The 22,335-nt window shown below is 35.9% G+C and overlaps 1 protein-coding gene across 3 annotated transcripts in view; it reads left to right on the forward strand.

Moving 5' to 3' along the window:
• The window catches only part of ADGRL4 (adhesion G protein-coupled receptor L4), a 110,015-nt gene that overhangs the window by 36,345 nt on the left and 51,335 nt on the right, over positions 1-22,335 (forward strand). For all 3 annotated transcript variants that reach the window (XM_058716864.1, XM_058716863.1, XM_058716862.1), the window contains exon 3: positions 22,130-22,282. In XM_058716864.1, the coding sequence (XP_058572847.1) occupies positions 22,130-22,282 (153 nt within the window). The remainder of the gene's footprint in view (positions 1-22,129; positions 22,283-22,335) is intronic.

Genomic DNA, 22,335 nt, shown 5'->3' on the forward strand with positions numbered 1-22,335 from the left:
GACACTGCTAATATGAATATAGGTTGATATAACCACCTTGGAAAACAGTTTGGTATTATCTAGTATATTTGAAAATATGCATGCACTCTAATCCATCAATCCTACCACACAGACATCAAAAAACATAAGAATATTTGTATCAATATTTCTAATATTCAAAAATGCAAACAGTTCAATTGACCGTTATCAGTAGAATGTTAAGCCAATTGGAGTCTAGTCATATAATGGAATAATTATTAAATAGAATCATAAAGAGGCGCCTGGGTGGATCAGTCGGTTGAGCGTCCGACTTCAGCTCAGGTCATGATCTCACGGTCCGTGAGTTCGAGCCCCGCATTGGGTTCTGTGCTGACAGCTCAGAGCCTGGAGCCTGCTTTGGATTCTGTGTCTCCCTCTCTCTCTGACCCTCCCCTGTTCATGCTCTGTCTCTCTCTGTCTCAAAAATAAATAAACATTAAAAAAAAATAGAATCATAAAAATAAATAGAGCAAAGGTATATATATAAAGCCATATGAGTGACTCTCACAAATATACTTTTGAGTAAAAATAAACAAATGGAATAAAAATCAGACATAATAGAATATACATTGTGTTATAAACCTCAGGACCTGACAAATGTATGTAGTGTTGAGGTAACCATACTTGTGCAATGAAATTACAAAGATAAGCAGCAATGTGAGATTTCATAAAAGTCAAGATAGTTGTTACCTCTAGGAGTGAATTAGCACAGTGATTAGCAGGAGGTACAGGGGTTCTTATGAGATGCTGCTAATGTTCTATTTTTTAACCTGAATATTTATTACATAAATATTTCCTTTATGAAAAACCACTGACCTATGCATCTTTATTTTGTTCACCTTTCTACATGTGGGTATAATAAAGATTTTTTTGTGCCAAAAAAGTTTTAAAACCTTATATTTCTATAAACATATTCTTTTCACACTCAAACATCAGGTTGTTCTGACTCATTTTCTACATCTAGACTTCTCTCACTAGCCATCTGGGTGACATAAGGCATATCAGATTTTTTATTTGTAAAACAAGAATGCGATATTAGTGTAGGATTATCTTCTTCCTACTATGAAACTTGACAACTTTATTTGCTCATTATATTGGTGTTTTAACCATAGATTTTCACCACCATTGGTTTTGTGTTATAATTGTCATATCATTAATTTATCATTGGATATTCTTTCTAAGTAATAATTAACATTTCCTCCATCAGAGTTGCAACTCAGAAACCATTTCATATCTACTTTTCAGAGTTATATCCAGAAACAAACAATGGTCGAGACTGAGGATTGCTTAATAATCACATAAATTCCCAATTTTAATTCTGTAGGAGGAAAAAAAAGTTAATTAATTTATTTTTTTCTTTGTGATTGTAATAGGATCTGAAAGACAAATGTTATCACCTGCCCGCTGCAGTCTATTTGTTCCTTTTGTTAATGTTTCTTCACCATGTGAAATAGGTGGTAGGCAGAATAATGGCCCCCATGGATATGCATGCCCGAATTCTCAGAACTTCTAAGAATGTCATGTTACATGGAAAGAAGAAACTACGTTTGCAGATGAAATTAAGGTTGCTAATCATGTGACCTTAAAATAGAGCAATTATCTTAGATTGGGTGAGCCCATTGTATCTCTCAAGTATTCTAAAGTGTGGAAGAAGGTGGCAGAATGTATCAGTTTCAGAGTGAAGAGATTTGAGAAAGACTCAACTAGCCATTCCTAGCTTTGACAATGGAAGTGAGGCTCTTTCTAGAAGCCAGAAAGGCAAGAAAATGGATTCTTCCCTGCAGCTTCTTGGAGAAAACTCAGTCCCACGGACACATTTTAGCCCCCTTGAACTCACTTCAGACTCCAACCTCTAAAATTCCAAGATAATAAATCTGTGTTCCTTATAGCCACCAAGTTTGTGGTAATTTGTTATAGCAGTAAAAGGAAATTAATACAGCAATACTGTTTCCTTGGGTATAATACAGTATAAAAGTGAAAGGCATCATGGATGTATTTCCATTCTTTTTATTATTTTTTACCTCCTAAAATTTTGGAGTCATATGTTTAAAAGAGACACTATAAAAAAATTGTAAAGCCAAATGGCATGAATAAGTTGCCAGTAAATACCTGAAAAAGTAGAAGAAAATAAATCTAAAATCAATAGGCACTAAAATTCACCTGTATCCACAAGAAGATATAACAAAGGGTTGTGATTTTCCCTGTAATTTTATGGGTATTTATTAAATAATAATTTAAAATCAGACTAATTGCTGCCAAATTAGAAATCCAGTAGAATACTTTTCAGTAAAGATGAACTAGAATATAATAAAGATACTTGTGTTTGTGTATATATTTGAGAGAATATTAGGAGAGGTAGCATCACAGGGGGAGAAGGTCTGTGGTTGTGCACCCTAGTAAGGGGTGCTTGAAAGAAATGGGTGTGTGTGTGTGTGTGTGTGTGTGTGTGTGTTCAGTATACTGATCAAGCAAAGAAAAGAGAATATACTTTTCTTCAAAGATTAGCACAAAAGGCCCAATAATCCAATAATGAAATCGAAGTTAATGTTCATGAATACCCAAAGATTTCCTCAGTTGCTCCAAACAATTTGTTAAACTAGTCAAAACTCTTCTTAGAGTTTTGAAGAGGAAAACTATAGAATATGCATACATATGAATAAACGACATGAAACAAAAACCCTGTAGCAATAATGGATATTTTAGCACAGTTTACAAGTGGAGAAAGATAATAACCTGGGCAATATATTGTAAAGATTTTAGGTGGCAAAACTCATTGAAAAATGTGTTTTATGTGTTTAAATTAACATTATATAAATAGGCTTCCTTCTTATTTTTGTTGTCACTGAACTATTGCCATGCATGCTACATCCCACATCACTTAGGAGAAATTGATATATGTTACATTTTATTCAAACATACATTATATTCAAGTACAATATATTGTACTTGCTCATAAAATATGCCTTATTTGAAACTTTAAGTATAGTCATAGGAATGTCTTTTTTTATTTTTTATTAAAGTTTTTAAATGTTTATTTGTATTTGAGAAAGAGAGAGAGAGAGAGAGAGAGAGAGACAGTGCATGAGTGGGAGAGGGGCAGAGAGAGAGGGAGACACAGAATCCGAAGCAGGCTCCAGGCTCTGAGCTGTCAGCACAGAGCCAGACCAAGGGCTCAGCCCCACAAGCAGAGCCATGAGATCATGACCTGAGCCAAAGTGGGATGCTCAACCTCCTGGGCTACCCAGGTTCTCCAATACGAATACCTTTAAAACTATAAATGTTTATGTGAGTATTTTTAAATAATATTTTTTTAATTTTTTAATGTCTATTTATTTTTGAGACAGAGGGAGAGACAGAGCACGCATAGGGGAGGGGCAGAGAGAGAGGGAGACACAGACATCTGAAGCAGGGTCAAAACTCTGAGCTGTCAGCACAGAGCCTGATGCAGGGCTCAAACCCACAAACTGTGAGATCATGACCTGAGCCGAAGTCAGATGCTTAACTGACTGAGCCACCCAGGGGCCCTTTAAATAATATCTTTAATTATAATCAGAAGAGTCACTCAGAATCCTTTGTTTCCTTATAACTGAAGGTAATCTCTATATATACATAGCTTATGTATAATGCTTATGTGAATACGGAAACGAGTTACTAGATATTTGCTCTGTTACATGAAGCAAAACTAAACTCATTTTAAAGATATAAAATGGATAACAAAAGTTCTTGGTTTAACTCTTAAAATCTGAACCAAAACCAGGAACTTGTTTTTAAAAATGCTTTGAAACTAACTCAAAGGGAAAAAAAAAAAAAGAAGAAGAAGAAGAAACTAAATCTGGAATAAAGTGGAGAGAACTTGATATTTGAGAGAAAATGCAAATGCTAACAACCTAAGGGTGCCACCTGTCTGGCTTCCTTTAAAACCACAGAAATATGTGCTTTGCAACTGAATCCAGTCTGATGTTCAGAGCTGAGAGGCCCCCACCCGGTGGGAGCAGGGTCCACTGGCAATCTTATTTCCCAAGCAGACTTCCCACACTTTTGGTGCCGCACAGGCAAGGCGGCGACAACAGATGGAGTATCGCTGTGGTATAAAAAACATTTGAGGGGAAACATGTGCAGATGTATTTTGGCCATGAAACTATGTGAAAGGTCTTACAATTCGAGAAATTAATTAGAAAACAGAACTGTTATGCAGAATTTGAGAAAGTTTTGGCAGTAAGCAGTTATATTTGTAAAACCAAATAGCCACCACCCTTCTCTTCATTTTCTAAATAATAAATTTTATTTCCAGCGTGTTCCTTTTCTAATTTAACAAACTCATATCAATGTACTAATGTGAAATTATACAGTCCTTAAATTATAGAGCTTTGCTATAGGAATGAAGCTTTTTTTTTAATGTAAGTTCCTCATGTGTTAGACTTTATTCTTTTTAACATATTTGTAATTTCCATTTGTTCTAAATTTGCTACACCAGAAAACTTGGAAGTCAATAAAATCTATAGTTAAATCTATTAATTCTACTTTTAAAATTAGGCAATAATTTATAAGTTTTTATTTCCTGTCTTAATGAAGATTTGACTATAAATATTAAATCTAAAATTCATACTGATAGAAAATTCAAACTTTTTCATCATGACCATACAGTATGATGATAAATATGGGCTTTACATAAAAGAGACCATACAGTATGATGATAAATATGGACTTTACATTAAAAAAAAAAGATAAATATGGGCTTTACATAACCTAAGCAGTGGGTTTAAAGTAATTGTTTTCATTCCTTCGTATTTATTCAAAAGTTAGTATGTTTTGGGGCACCTGGGTGGCTTAGTCAGTTGAGTGTCTGACTTCGTCTCAGGTCATGAACTCACAGTCCTTGAGTTCGAGCCCTGCATCGGGCTCTGTGCTGACAGCTCAAAGCCTGGGGCCTGCTTCGGATTCTGTGTCTCCCTCTCTCTCTGCCCCTCTCTTGCTCATGCTCTCTCTCTGTCTGAAAAATACATAAAAACATTAAAAAATCAAAAGTTAGTATGTTTTATTATTCTTAATATTTGTATAACACCTCCAGTGTGCCAAGTACTACTACCTGAAGATATTTAATGTTTTTTTTTTCTTTTTGTCTTTATTTTTTAAAGCAATTTTAGATTCACAGCAAATTGAGAGGAAGGTATAGAATTGTCCATACACCCCCTAAGCCAACACTTGCACAGCGTTTTCCATTATCAACAACATCCCCACTAGAGTGGTACATTTGTTACAACTGATGAACTTATCTGGACACATTATCACCTAAAGACCACAGTTTACAGTAGGGTTCACTGTTGGGGTATATTCTGCAGGTTTGGAAAAAATGTATAATGAAATGTATCCACCAGTATAGAATCATACAGACCATTTTTACTGTCTTGGAAATCCTCTTTATTCCGCCTGTTCTTCCCTCTCTCCTCTTTAATGGATTCTTAATCTTCACAATAACCCTTCAGTGGACATCCTTGATTCCATTTTGCTGGTGGGGAAATTAAACTTTGGACATGTCATATAAGATTCAAAGTTTGACCTATGTGACTCTTCAATATGTGTTTTTCCCAATTTCATGATGGCTCTTTTCAACCAGGATTCAAATTACTGTTTTTTTTTTCTTTTTTTCTTTCTTTCTTTTTTTTGTTTTTTTGTTTTTTTGGTGGAGGGCGTTCTATGCTGTCATTACTGTCAAGATAAAATAAACTTTCCTTTCTCATTGGAAAATAGTTCTTTTGTCACCATGTTCATTGGAGATGATATAAGTCTTGTTTAATATTTTACAGCATCAGCTCAGCTGTCAGATTTAAAATCCAGCTCTGACAGTCTAATGCTCTGTCCTGCTGTGTGCTAACATCTCTGTGCCTTCAGTGTTTTCATCTATAAAATGGGGCAATATTACTTCAGAGTTTTGTTTTAGTATTTAAATGATACAGTAATGTGACTGCCTAGCACATAATAAATATTCAATAAATGTTAGCAATTACTTTCTTCTTCTTATAAGAGATAGATAGGGGCATCTGGGTGGCTCAGTCGGTTAAGCATCTGACTCTTGATTTTGGTTCAGATCATGATCTCATGGTGGTGAGATAGAGCCCCACATCAGGCTCTACTCTGACCATGGAGCCTGCTTAAGATTCTCCATCTTTTTCTTCCCCCCCCACCCCCCCCCCCACCTCTCTCCCAACTCACACATACTCTCACTCTAAAATTAAAAAAAAAAAAAAAATAGATAGATAGATGTAAATGGGTCCAGTAGTTTTAATACTTATAATCTCTTGTTCTTTCCAGCTATTAGTCTTTGGAGTAGGTTATTTATTTTTTTAATATATTTTTTAAATGTTTATTTTTGAGAGGCTGAGAGAGAGCGTGAGAGCAGGGTAAGGGAGAGAAGGAGACAGAGGATCTGAAGCAGGCTCCGCTCCACGCCATCAGCACAGAACCCAATGCAGGGTTCAAACTCATGAGCCCTGAGATCATGACCTGAGCTGAAACCAACTGTCAGATGCTTAGCCGAATGAGCCACCCAGGTGCCTTAGTAGGTTATTTAAAAGAAGATTCTAGTTATACTTGATCTTGGAAAATCATTTTATTGTTTGCTACAAAATTGTTGGGACATGAGATAAGGAAATGTTCCATTTTTTTCCCCTTAAATTAACACTGATTGTTTAGGTATCTCTGGGAGTACTATAAAAGCTGAAATGTTGGCATGTTAGTCTATATTATTTATATTTTTATGTCAGCCTGCAAGGTTTGCCTGCTATAAACAAGCAAGTACAAGGAGTTAGTGCTCCAAAGGAGATATTCCTTTTCTAGCACAGTTAAAATTGAATCCTCAGTTAATTTTTCACTTATGTTTTATTTTTATAACAAAGTATTATACAGATTATGGCTTTTTGAATCATAGTTAACTGTGATGGTTATAAAGATTTTTTTTTTAATATTTATTTATTTTGGGGAGAGAGCAGGTGGGGGAGGGGCAGAGAGAGAGGAAGACACAGAATCCAAAGCAGGCCCCAGGCTCTGAGCTGCCAGCACAGAGCCCGATGCAGGGCTGGAACCCACAACTGCAAGATCATGACCTGCGCTGAAGTCGGACACTTAACCTACTGAGCCACCCAGGCACCCCTTATTTTAAAATAAGATTTAAAAATCTTATTAAGATTTTTAAAAATACAACAATTATAGATTTCACATTAAAACAGGAATCTCCCCAAATATATACTTGGATTTTTTCAGAACTCTGGACTAAGTAATCATAAGCAGCAATTATATTTTTATATTATGAGTAGGTGAATTCTGATTTTAAAGATTAAAATACTTAGGAATAAAATAGCTTCAAAGTTTTATTTATTTAAGTACAGTTATATTCACCATCTTATTTATTGCTGAGAACATTTCTGCAGAAATTTAGACAGTATATTATTAATATCAGCACTTTGTGGATGAAAAAAACACAGACAAAATAGAACTAAGTGACTTGCCTGAAATAACACAACTGTTTGTAAATAAATCCAGGACTGGGGCTTATCTTCTCGACTCAAAGCTTTTGTAAAATTTTTTAACACAGCATTAAGCAGAATTCTATTCTGATTATATGTCCTTCTGCTACCAGAATATCTAGTATGAGTCGTTTAGCCAGAACCAAGATGTTCTCATTTTCAATAAGTCTGCACAACAAAGTCATTAGGCATAACTAACTGTTATCACAGCCATCTGTAAATGGGCTTTGAAAGAAACAACTTTGATACTGTAACAGAAAACATCACAGAGGCAGAAAACAGTATTTTATTTGATGAGTTTAACTATATCTCAACTAATAAATTGGCTGTCATTCCTGCCCAGTATAGAGATAAGGGGGACGAGGACATGTAGATGCCCTTTTTGGCTTGCCAATTTGCAATTATCCCATGACAGAAAACAGTTTTACTATGATTGATGAAACATTTTAGGGGGGAAAAAAGGGCTTAAATGGAAGAATTTTATTAGGTTTTAAAATGACACTGCTAACAATAGTGCTGGGGAAAAATAAACATGAAAACATTTTAAGTAGATAGCAGGAATGCAGCCCAATCCAAACTGCCTAGAATGTCCTTGCTGTTTTCACTTACTTTTGCATCATATACGGGGATGTAAACAACTTAATTCTAAGGTTATTGTTGCAACCTTTTCTGCTTTGTATTTTGATCAGAAATAGTGTCTGAAATAAAAATGAGAAACCTCTAAGACTTCAGTGGCTTGTCATAAAAGGATGCTATTAAACATAAAAAAAATGCGGTAACTGCATACTCTGAGCTAGAAAAGCACTAGAGTGATAAGGAAATGTACATTATACAGTAATATCAGGATCACTCTGATCTTGAACATTCATTTTCAAGTTGGACAAAGTTTTTGAATCAGTCTCCCTTGCTCTTAAGTATTCGTATCTCAAGTTATATAATCACTTTTACCATCCCATATTGGGTCAGATCGCTGGTCCAGAAAATAAGGCATCGGGTCTTTTCCCAGAGTCGGTACTATTAGCTAAATCATCTTACTGCTCAGTGTACCTAACCAGTGGTATGAGGCTACAAAACTTATGGAGGAAAGCAATTTCTAACTGACCCTTAAGGCAATTATTTTAGGGTTAGAAGCGTGATATTTGATTACACCTAGTATCATTTTCAATTTAAATAGCTATAAATTACTCACACCTTTTTTTGAATAGCAACAAGTTTTAAGTCAATGAACTCTTCTGAGAATTGAAGAAATGTCCATATGTTTATTATATGCCCCATAAAACAGCGTTTCTTTAAATGCTTTAATTATTTCTTGGGGCCGTGATTTTATTATATGTAAATTTATTTTTATTTTTTCTTATGAAGAGATCCCATAAAACAGTCAAGTGACCGATGATTTGAGACCAGCCAGACATAAATGATAAAATAATAGTTTTGTGATATGCTGTATGATTAAAGCAGATGTCATATTTAATTTAAATTTAAACCAATGTCATATTTAATCCTGATGATATGAAAACTATGAATACAGGATTTATTTTTCATAGTCCCAAAGTAGATCTCAAATATCCAAATCCAATTAGAGGGTTCTTTCTTGCTAAAGAAACTTCAGAAGGCAAAGAAAGATAATCTTGGCAGCACTCTGGAAGTGAGCCTACTCCTAAATAGGCAGGATCAGAGGAATTTGGGATCGGGTAGGAAGGACAGGTACACAAAGGAGCAGAGTGGGGTTAGGGCAAAGGAAATATGGAGGAAATATGAAGGAAATTGTCCACTGAGCAGCCTCTGTTGTGGTTTGAACACTAGTATGATTTATACCTCTTACAAGCACCATACCAAGTTTTAAACAGTTTGTCAATAGGGGCACCTGGGTGGCTCAGTAGGTTGAGTGTCCAACTTCAGCTCAGGTCATGATTTTGTAGCTCACAAGTTCAAGCCCCACGTCAGGATCTGTGCTGACAGCTCAGAACCTGGAGCCAGCTTCAGCTTCTGTGTCTCCCTCTCTCTCTGCCCCTCCCCTGCTTACTCTCTCTCTCTCTCTCTCTCTCTCTCAAAAATAAATAGACATTAAAATTTTTAAACAGTTTGACAATAAAAGGTGTGTGACATGCTCAGCTATGGGTGCAAACAAAAAGATTCCATATTGTGATCTCCTCATTGAACAAGCATTTGTTGTGTATCTCTTATGTACCAAATATATACAAATGTCCAAATATACAAATATCAATAATTTATGGTCTTTTTCCTTGATAATCTCACAGTTTAAAATGAAGGACCTATTTGTAGAGAATCCATCAACTTATAATAGCAAAATATGGGAATCTTATCTTAATATTCATAAAATATGAGACAAGCTTTTCTGTATACCATAGTTTTGCATGTCAAGTTTTCTTAAGGGATGGTAAGCTTCTGTGGCAACTTTTCTCAAGTAGATTAGTACCATATTTTGCATTAACCAAAATTTGCTATTTGATTAGTTTTATGTGGCCATAGATTTTTAAATATGCCCTCACCACTATTGTACTTTATTTTGTACATATTGAGATATCTGTGAGATTTGCAAGGATATGTCACCAAAAAGATGGAAAAATCATTGAAATTAAATTTCTGTATTCTTTTCTTTCAACAAATAAAAACTATGTATGTTACATTTACACATACCTGTACATATATGTATAGATATATTAGTTTTAAAGCAAAAATACATAAATGACATTTTAGTATAATTTTTGAAGAATGTTTGATATGATTTATGGCAAATATCTAAAGAAAAAGGTGTCATTCTGACATTGTCAAGATAAAGTTTATGCTTGGATGGACAAGACAGGGAGAGAAAGAATCAACAGTATCTTCAACATGGTTCTACACAAGGACTTGTGAAATAATGGTGTAGATAAAAAGAACTTGAGGGAGGCAAAATGGTTGTCATCTTTGCAGAGGAAGGTAATAAATTTAAAGTTTACATAGTTAATTTAGGGAATTGTTGGGAGACTTTAGGAATATCTAGTAGCTATTGAATTAAAATGCAGAGAGATCAAGCGTGGAGGGAAAAAAAAAAAAAAGTAGGAGTGTCCCCAGGGGTAAAAGATGAAAACACAAAGTGAATGTAATCTCTGAGAAGGACAAAGGGCTGCTAACTGAGGCATTTTAGGGATGCATTAAATGTTTATTGCAGATAGCCGGCAATCCTGCACATGCTTTGCTCTCAGGGCCCTGTACTATGATCAAGGGATTTAAACAATGAGTGTTAGGCTTTGACCTACAAAAAATTAAAAAATAACTTAGGTTTGAGCATTAAACAAATACTATTTTTTAATATCAACCAGTCCGACATCAAGATGCACCTATTGGCTGGTAGAGAAATAAGTTTTGAGTTTTTTGCCACTTTTTCTCAGCTATTAATACAGTCATGTATCTAGGAATGGATAATAAAATGTACAAGAATAGGTGAAGTTGGGATCATCAATGTAGGCATCAGGAAAGAATATTACTCAGACACAGGACAAGCAAAATCTTAGTTTAACTTAAAAAAAAGAAAAAGAAAAGAAAATACAGACAAAACTGATAGTTTTATCATGTCAGTACCATTTGTCACACCTAAGTGTGGTAAATATTGAGGTCACAGTTACAATCACAAGTTATGGAAGGCAGCATATCATCATTATACTATGTACAGGTGGATGACAAAAATAAATTTTGTCAGGACAGGAAATTCTTGCTCCTCTATACCTACTCCTGGTACTCATCATCAAATACATATTTTTGTGCTTGACTAAAATTAGGTAACCACAGGGGCGCCTGGGTGGCTCAGTCGGTTAAGCGTCCGACTTCAGCTCAGGTCATGATCTCGCGGTCCGTGAGTTCAAGCCCCGCGTTGGGCACTGTGCTGACAGCTCAGAGCCTGGAGCCTGTTTCAGATTCTGTGTCTCCCTCTCTCTGACCCTCCCCGTTCATGCTCTGTCTCTCTCTGTCTCAAAAATAAATAAACGTTAAAAAAAATTTTTTTTTTTAATTTTTAAAAATAAAAAATAAAATAAAATAAAATTAGGTAACCACATTTCTTTTCTGCAGTGTGTTTTACTTGCCCACTGTACCCTATTCTCACCTTGATCAAAGTAATATCAACTCTATGAACCCTGTTATGTCCCTAGTATTATTAGTTTTTCATTTCAGTAAATATAAGAACCCTAATTATCTCTTAATTTACACATTCATAATCATACAGTCATCATCCAATTGCATTTATATATTGTAAGGATGATTATCCACCATTATTATACCTCAGCCTAATTTTCCTCTGTATTGAGGCCTGTATACAAAATACATTATTATTTGATTAGAACACTATGTTGAATGTTTACTTGACACAGAGTACATGGGTGGGTGATCTAATATCTGAATCCATGCATTTCTACAAATGCTTTGCACTCCCATGAGCGAAAGATTTCTTTAGCTGCTTAGAGAGAGAACAATAGGATCAGTTATTTTATCCCAGTAACTTACACATGCTACCCCACTGTCTCTCAGTTATGTTGGGAAGATCTGATACTATTCTAATCATTTTTCCTTTGTTAACTGGTGACTTTTTTTGTAACTGAGAGCTTGTAAGGTTTTTCTCTCTATCATTGATTTGATTTTCCCCTTGAATATGTATTACTTTAATGATTAGAAACAAAAATCAATAAAACTAGTTTCTCAAAACGTATTTCATAACCATCACTTAAGTACCAGAAAGATTATACGAGTATTATTCATCTTTACTATTATAGTTAATAGATACAACAGAATGAAAAAAAATTAGAATCATTGATTCATAATCTGAAATAAATGCATGAGGATTTTTATCCCACCCTCTGCGGCCAATGAGCAAGAGAAGTGGTTTCCAGTGTCTAGAGAAATAAGATGGCTTGTTTTCTTTCTGTTTGCCTACTCTGCTTAGACTTGGTTTTGCTTATTTGCTCTAAAATGTGTGTTTTAATAGCTCTGACAAAGGGCCAAAAAATGATCATAGCATAAAATGGGAACATTTTCGTAAGTGCTACATTTCCTTCAGAAAATAAGTAAATGCAAAAACAGCAACAAAAACCATTCTATACATTGGAAGGGGGATGCATATCCTTGGCAAAATTCCCAATCCGTATTCAAAGGCATACTTTTCCTTTCAAAAACCTTGAAATGATACTTGTTGCTTCAAACCTTAATATTCCCAAGATAAGTACAAACCGAAGAAAGTCCATAATTGAGGAGGCTGATAATGATGATTTTTCTCGGTTCATTAGAGCATTGGGATGAGAAGAGTATTAATTGCCAATGCCACTGGACACACACAAGCCCGGCAGCCTGCCATGGGGAGAAATAGAAAAGAGAAAAAAACAAAACAAAAAACAAAAAAAAAAACCTCTCCCATTGCTTCACCTTTGACATAGAGGCCCTGTTTCACAAGGAATCACATAATAGTTATAGTCATTTTAGTGTTCGGATTTAAGGAACAATACTGGAGATCATTACCAGAGGGAAAATGTGTGTAAGAGTGATGTGCTCTTAAGGTTCTGTGGCTTTCACATTGTTAGAATCCATTTGAGTCCCGCCAATATCTCAAGTGCTTGGAAAAGAGAACAATATTTTTTCTTTTTTAATTATTTTTTTCCTGACTGAGATCAATGGATTAAAAAATGGAATAGAAACTAAAATCATGCTCAACTGCTAGAAAGCCAGTGTCTTATAAACCCAGTAAAACTTCATTATACAGAAAGTAATACAATTATGTAGTTTGTTGCCAAAAATGTGTCATTACCTGGATACTCTACAGCACTCTTGAGTTTGGAGAATTAGATGCCCATTAATTGTGCCTTGTTTGGAAGAACACTTTATGGGGCGCCTGGGTGGCTCAGTCCATTGAGCGTCCGACTTTGGCTCAGGTCACCACCTCGCGGTTGGTGAGTTCGAGCCCCACGTCGGGCTCTGTGCTGACAGCTCAGAGCCTGGAGCATGCTTCAGATTCTGTGTCCCCCTCTCTCTCCACCCCACCCCTGCTTGTGCTCTGTCTCTCTCTGTCTTTCAAAAATGAATAAACATAAAAAATAAATCAATTTAAAAAATTAAAAAAAAAAAAAAGAACACTTTATAACAAAGTACCCGTCACTCTACACTGCAGAGATGTAAGGTAGAGCCAGGTAGTCTTTAGTATAAAAACTGTGTACAACAGATTTTCTTTCTAAACTGCATGATTTAGCCTATCAGGGGTTTAGTTTCATCATACATAAAATAGAAATAATACCAATCATTGTGTTATTGTAACAATTAAATAAAATGAGCCATCCAGCAGGATGCATGAGAAATGTTTCCTCTCTTCTTTCAGATTATTAAGATATAAATCATGCTGATCTAATTTTTAATGTAAGCCCATGGTAACAAAATGAGTAGCTAACCACCAACCACAGGAACAAGTTGACCAAAAATATGCTAAAAGAGGATTTTTCTGGCATATGCATCTGTGTATTATTTTAAACTCCTGTGTGGTTTTCGGGTAAGCTGGATTGAACCATGTGGAACCCCAAAGATTTTTCTGGCCAGCACTGGGAACAAATATAAATTAAAAGGCTTTCTTGGTCCTTGTCCTCTACTCTCACATCCTAACCTCTGGGCTGTATCACTCAGTTGGTAGGAAGATCAAACCCAAGTAAAAACATATAAGAAACAACAGCAACAACAAAAGGAAAAACAAGAGTGCAGTAAGGTGACAGCAACACTCATGAAAACCATGGAGATCAAAGCAGGTTGAGTCAGGAGAGCGGGCCTACCCAAAGAGAAGTACAAAGACAGCAGGCTTGTTTCTTGCACTAGAGCTGAGTAAATGCCAGGCTCTTGATTCTGATGTATCCCCTGGAAGAGGGGGAAGCCTTGTGTTTTACCTGGCGATTAAACAATCTATGGCTATATAGTTGACTGCCCAACTGTTAATACTCCTTTCTAAATGTCCTAAAGGCACCTCAGTCTTTCCTTGTCCAAAAGCAAACTCTCTCCTTAGCCCCTAAGGAAGCTCCTCCTCTGCCTCCCCCTGTCCTGGTAAGTGGATCAGTTTATCAGTGAAATTCCTCCAATTTGGAACCTGGGAGTCATCCCTACTTCCTCTATCTCCAATTAACTCATGTCCTATTAGTCTCCAATCCTCACCAATGTTTTAGAAATTATTTTATTATGAAAAATCCAAACACACAAAAGTAAAAATAATAATAATAATATAAAGAACCACATGTAACCATTATCCAGCTGATACAATTTTTTTTTTAATTTTTAAGTTTATTCATTTATTGTGAGAGAGGGAAAGAAAGCACGAGCAGGAGAGGGGTGGAAGGAGAAAGAAAGAGAGAATCCCAAGCCGGTTCCATGCTGTCAGTGCAGAGCTTGATATGGGATTCAATCTCATGAACTGCGGGATCGTGACCTAAGCCAAAACCAAGAGTCATACGTTTAACCAACTGAGCCACCCAGGTGCCCCTAAGTTAGTTCTTCATGTCTTGTAGTGTTCTGTTGGGTCTACTTGGATCTTAGCTATTTTCCCTTATATTTCCAAAACTGGTTTGAAATCCAAATCTAATCCGATTTCTCTACTACATAAACCTGATGATGGCTATTTTCTTACCCACTGAATATAGTCCCAAATTCTTAGCAAGTGTTTTCTCAGTTCAGGCCACGCCTACCTGCACAGTTTCTTGCTCTTCATCTCTACCCTCATACCCAGTGTTCAACAATATAGCTCTCCTATAAAATATGCTGTTCCTACAGGCCTCCAGACATTTGGGGAAGCTCTTTCCTTTGAAAGGATTATTGGGGACTCCTTTCGTTTAAATTCTTTTTTTTTTTTTAAGTTTTGTTTTTTAGTTTTGAGAGAGAGAGAGAGAGAGAGAGAGAGAGAATGAGTGGGGGAGGGGCAGAGAGAGAAAGGGACAGAGGATCGAAACAGGCTCTGTGCTGACAGCAGCGAGTCCAGTGTGGGGCTCGAACTCATGTACCGTGAGATCATGACCTGAGCTGAAGTCAGACCAACTGAGCCACCCAGGCACCCTAGTTTGTCTAAATTCTTATACTTCATTGCCATTTCCAGCATCCCCTCCTCTTCTAAACCTTCCCTACAAATAACCTTCACCCTTCTATCCTGAAAATTTGCCCAGGAAACCATTCCCCTGAGTTACCACTGCACTGCTAAATACCTCTCGTATTTGTTACACACACTACATTCTAATAATTTGGGCCTTTGTACATCTTCTCTCCAGTAGCCGTGGATCCTGTTATGTAACAGGCTATGAGCACTCCTTTGTGCATGGAGTGCTCAACTCAGTGTGTTAGACATGAACCTCTGAAAATTTTGGCCGAAAAAATGTTACTATTTCTCCTTAACAGTTTTTATAACTTCTAAAAATTTTATTTCCCACTTAATGGTGTTACAATGAACTTTTCAAGTGATACTCTAATCTAAATATTTATTTTATTATGCCACACAAAGGATTCAGTATAGTGTTCCAGAGAGTGGGTAGCATAACTGGTAAGTTGATTTGAACAATGGAAATAAGAGCACAAAAGAAGCAGCCTTCTGTTTTCCTATATGATATCCACCCAAAGAAACTTTCTCCTTGAGAATTAATTATTATGAAGCTGGACACTGGAAAGCTTAAGTCTATTTAAATATTTCACATTTGTATATTACTTCACAAAGATAATTTCTTGCCTATCTCCACTATCTTGGGGGAAGTGAGGAGGTTACTTCCAGATAAGTGCTATTTTACGAAACAAGATTTGACTGGGACCATTAGGGAATTAGTCCTTATTGTATATCCAGTCCAGAAGATTGGGCGAGAGATAACAAAATACTTTTATTTCCCAATTCTTGATAAGAAAGCTAAAAGGTCAAGTGCTCAAAACCACACAGTAGAGAAAGACACAAAACTCATTGTTAATCTCTTTTTTTCTGCCTATTCATAATGTCACCCAAGACTTTTAAAAATGTGTTGAGGTCCAATAACATATTGCCATGTTTAATTTACTTTTAGAAACATAATCAGTTGATACAGTGTCTCATTTTCTTAGACTCTTACCAATACCTCAGACCTAGTGAGTCCTTTTTCTCTGTATTTTTGCATATCATTTTTCAGCTATAGGCCACAAGGGATAAAATCTTCATCGTTCTCTATATTACCAATAACTGATCTGAGAGCACAATTTCTTTTAAAGTTAATATAAACTTCTCCCAGTATGCTGTAAAAGGAGTCAAATTTTGAGATAAAAATTGAAACTTTTATTTTAATAAGAACTCAATTATATGCTCCTGTGTTAACTTGCTTTAGAATGTGAACTCTGACAGCAGGGCACATATCCTGACTTTTTGATTAATTTTTACTTATTTCCCAGTATAGACCATATTCACATTTGGGAACTAGGAAACTCCATAAATATTTGAGTAACTAAATGATTGAATCAAACCTAGTGTTATGAGATATTTTTCTTTTACTTGATTTAGATGATTGTGTTCAATCTGTGAGCTACTCTCAGTTAATTTTAATAAACTAGGTTTTTTGTATGTGTACATAAACAAATGCTTGCTCTGTGAGTGTATATGTGCATATTGTCATTAGAGTTGTGTAAGATATCTCTGTTTACAGAATAAATTAATAATTAAATATATACATGTTAATAAAGTATTAACTCTTCAGCCCACTTTATATAAAGCCATTCAAAATTTCTCTGACTTTACTGTCAGATTCTCAGCAATTTTTCTCAACTCCTCCAGCCTCCATGTGTTTTAGCTAAGGGTTGACAAATGTATAGCCAAATGCTACACATGAACTAAGTGTTTTAAATATGCTTTTTGAATTTTTAAAAATGTTAATCCTTTAGGTAAAGTACGTACTTCCCAGTATCACAAGCCATACTGCCTTCTGTTATCTGACACTTGGTGGAGTCACCTACCTGGCCTATAGAGCATAGAGTTTTGAGAGCTCAATCTTTGTTCTTATCTATCTCTGAGTTGTTGGCCTCTCAGGGGAGTTCAAAACTCTTCTCTTGCTGCCCTGTCCTATTTATACAAGAATAAATCAGGTATTATGCTGGGGTTTAGAGCTTTCAGTGAACAAGGGATTAGAGAGAGGTGTCTATTAAGGTAAGGTAGAAAGAGGCCTGATGCAAATACACACACACAAATACACACACACACACACACACACACACACACACACACAAATCTAGGTGCAAGGCCTGGCCTAGCCCTGCTCTAGATATTAGAGACAATGTTCTTGCTTCTCGAAGGCTGACTGGTTTTTCTCTTGAACTGATTTTTTTTAAGCAGTTGAAATGGTAGTATGCCCATTGTAGAAATTTAGGTATGTGCTCAGAGCAAAAGACACTCCAAAGTGCTTCCTTTGTTTTAGGAACAGGCCTCCCTTGGGCCTAGGAAAGGAGTCTAACACAGAGTCCTACAAGTCTTACCATGAAATAGATCTGAATTGTAGGACATCCTACTAGTCATTAAGATCTTATATTTGTTGAGCTTTGGACCTCATCGTTAACAGTCAAGATCAGGTCTCAAATATTCAAGTCTGTTCACAGAGATCTTTTTTTTAAGGAAACTGTATATTTCCACATCATAAAGTGAAATAACACCATCTTGTTGATATTTCAGCTAACTTAAATAACATGTAATTCCTAGGGGGGAAAATGTTAATATAATGGTACTGTGTAAAGCCATATACAAAACTAGATATTTTGCATCTGAATTATGTTTCAAATAAAAATGCCTCAAGAGATGAGTGGTTATCTTTGTGTAATGGAGTTACAAATGATTTTTCTTCTCTTTCTTTCTTCTCAGCGTTCTTCCAAAGAATTATAATGAGCAGCATTAAATTACTGAAATTTTTAAAAACTGAATTATGGGAAAACTAATTTTGAGAACTTAGAGATTCTCTTTTTGTAAATTATTTATTTATTTTTGAGAGACAGAGTCTGTGCGAGATTGAGAGAGAGAGGCAGAGAGGGAAAGAGAGAGAGAATCTTAAGCAGGCTCCTCACTGTCAAGGCAGAGTCCAGTGCAGGGCTTAAATTCACAAACCGTGAGATCATGACCTGAACTGAAATAAAAAGTCAGATGCTCAACTGACTGAGCCACCCAGGTGCCCCTACAAATATCTTTATTGTTATAGATGGATAAAGATAAGTGATTTAAACTGGTTCCCACAGTTTGGAAGCTCCCTCTACACAGAGAAGGGATGACATTACATGCTAGTGGCCAAGTAGCTGTTAAGAATCTTAAGCAGAGTGCAAACAAATTTCTAGCAATTAAAATGGTAAGAGTATTATTTTTCAAATAATAAAGACATTAGCAGCCTGTATGTACTGCTTAAAACATGCTAGGCTCTACTCTGAGCATTGTCTGAACATCAATTTCTTTAATCCTCTTGACAGTCTTCTGAGTTAGTCACAATGTATTTTCCATTTTACAGTAATCTTTCTATCACAGTGACTAGCACATAATAAACACTCAATAAATGGGAGCTTGTTACCACTATGAACTCTTTTTATAATGTATTTAAGAAAGATGAGATCATTTCAACATTCAGAATGGTCCAGGCTTGAATCAGACTTTGCCACTTATTGTTTGTGTGCCTTTGGGCAAGGTAATCCAACTTTTTATATTTCAGTTTTGTTTGTAAAATAGGAATAATGTCTGCATCATAAGGTTTATGTGAGGATTAAAAATGTGTGTCAGATAATGTATATGATGTGTTTAGTATGGTGCCCTGGTTCGTTGGGAGCCTTCAGTGAATGGCAGTAATGTTAGTCATACAACCCTGTTTTATAAGGTGTTCCCCTGGAGGCTCCTGGGTGCCTCAGTCAGTTAAGCTTCCAACTTCATTTCAGCTCAGGTCATGATCTCAGGGTTGTGAGATCAAGTCCCACCTCGGGCTCTGCACTGAGTGTGGAGCCTGCTTAGATTCTCTCTTTCTCTGTCTGTCTGTCTGCCTCTCTCTCTCTCCTTCTGCCTGTCTCCTCCACTCACACTACACTCTGTCTCTATAAAATAAAAAAATAAATCATAAAAAAGGTGTTCTCCTGAAAACTACAAGGTAGGAAACTGCCCTGCAGTTAGGTGGGAGTTGAAAAGACATCAATGACATTATTTCCTTCTCTTTCCATAACATCTTTTAATAGTTCCATAATATGGGGGCACCTGGGTGCCTCAGCCAGTTAAGCGTCCAACTCTTGATCTTGGCTCAGATCAGTCTCAGGTTCATGGGTTTGAGTGATAGATGACTTTTACAGACATGACCCATGACTCTCTTATGCTCTGTTCAACCCTAGCTCCCTACCTGGATCAATACAGAGAGTTTGGAAGGCCTCTGGGGTGGTGGAGTCATTACATTACACAGGACACCCTGTGTCCCTGAACCATTGATTGTGGAAAAATTACCTGAACACTAACCGTGGTGTCTGTTTAGAGCAGTCAATAATCTTTTTATTGTACTGAGCCATTACATGTTTAGATACATTTATAGCAGTTAGTCTATTATAATTAATATAATAATTCAAAGTGACAAAGCATATAAATGGGATTTGCAAATCTTACCTGACCTGTCCATAGTAGTCATTTTTGAAAAAAGAGAGGAATTCATCTTTAGTTGTCTGCCATATGTTAACTTCTATACTTATATTCTTAATGTTTGAAAATGAGGAAGTGGAAATAAAATGTAAGTTAAAGATGAAATGCAGGGGCGCCTGGGTGGTTCATTCGGTTAAGCCCCCGATGCTTGATCTCAGCTCAGGTCATGATCTCACTGTGACTTTGAGCCCCACGTCCAGCTACACACACTGGCAGTGTGGAGCCTGCTTGGGATTCTCTCTTTCCCTCTCTCTCTGCCCCTCCTCTGCTTTCTCTCTCTCTCTCTCTCTCTCTCTCTCTCTCTCAAAATAAATAAATAAACTTTAAAAAATAGAATTTGAATAAAGTTTCCATTTTCCTTCTGAAATCACTACCTCGATATCTTTCCATCTTGCAAAACAGACCCATAATTCATTTGATGAATTCTTATTATACATTTTGGCATTTTTAAATAATTCTCATAGAGGCAGCAGGATGCAACAGTTAAGAGAACAGGCTTTGGAACCAAACTACCTGGCTCTGCAAATAAATAGCTGTGTGATGTTGGCAAGTTACTTTTCTCTCTAGTCCTTATTTTCTTCAGCAGTTAGCATAACAATGGCAGCTACTTCCTAGAGCTTATGTAAGGATTCAGTGAATTCATATTTATAAAACAGTTGGAAAATTCTCCAACTCTTAGTCATCACTAGATGTCTGCAATAGCCTGTGTGTGAATTAAATGTTAAACAATTCATTCTTTAAAGAGAAATTAAATTTGGTTTGATAAAAACGGGGGGTAAAAATCAAAGGCATTTTTCCAACTTTGTTTTTACAATTCCCTCATGATTTCTCTCTGTGTTCCCCAATTAGGCTTCCCTGTACCTTCAGAAATGTTTCAATGACCTTCTGCTTGCATCTTTGCCCAACATTCTGCCTTCCTGTTAGTGACCTTCCTGCTCTCTACCCAATACTTATCTATCCTACATTCACTTCAAGCTCTTTCTCTGTTTTCACATAGCTTTCTCTTCTGTGTCTTCATGTCCACATTTCCCATATAATTTATTTTAAGGATACCAGTCACTGGATTAGGGTCCACCTAATTCAGTATAACCTCAACTTGATTACATCTGCAAATGCCCTGTTTATAAAGTCATAGTCAACAAGACACAGGCTTAAGACTTGAACATATCTTTTTGCGAGACATAATTCAACCTACAGCAAGATTTAGTGCCACCTGAAAATATTTTCTGTCTCTTCCAGTCCCTCATGATCACTATGGAAAAGCACGTACTTTTGGTTTTATTTACTTGACAGATTATATCAATTTGCTTTCTAATTTTTACAAAGGGCTTATGAACCTATATATTTTCTGATAAGTTGTATTACAATACTATTAGGCAAAACCTTGGACGATGATATAATTTTTTTGTATTTGTGTACTCTTCTATAGGACAATAAAATGCACATAGTAATGAATAAAAATATTAATGAATAAGTGAAGAAACCTAGTAATGCGAAATTCTTCTAGGGAATAAGTAATAAAGATAAATGGTACATGATTAGAACATGTCAATTTGTAATCTCTGATTTTTTAACTTACCATATGCTTTTGACTAATTATAAAGAGAATTATAAACTTACAAATGAGTATATATGTATTGACATTATTATAATTAAATTTCATATAAAATCTGGAAAATGTCCCAGTATACATCCGATAACTATGTTCCGTGTTTCAGAAATAAGAGATTCTATTTTGCTTTGCAACAACAAAGAAGGCTTCCCACTGTAAATAAGAATAACACAGGGTGGAATGTCGATCGGACCATTAATTTTTCCTAGAAATTGACATCGCATTACCTTATACTGTTTAACTGTTTAACAGTCACAATTCCCAAATCCTGGTAGGAAATATTAGAAATCAATTTCAATTATATAAAAATAATGTTTTAAATTGATATGTCCACAGATGATAATGAGTGTGGAAATTTGACCCAGTCCTGTGGTGAAAATGCCAACTGCACTAACACAGAGGGAAGTTACTACTGTATGTGTGCACCTGGTTTCAGATCCAGCAGTAACCAAGACAGGTTTATCACAAATGATGGAACCCTCTGCATAGGTAAGTTTGACTACCTAACTTAAAATCGGTACCTCTCACTTATTGCTTATTAC

Source organism: Neofelis nebulosa, chromosome 2, assembly GCF_028018385.1.
Source record: "Neofelis nebulosa isolate mNeoNeb1 chromosome 2, mNeoNeb1.pri, whole genome shotgun sequence".
Lineage (NCBI taxonomy): Eukaryota > Metazoa > Chordata > Mammalia > Carnivora > Felidae > Neofelis > Neofelis nebulosa.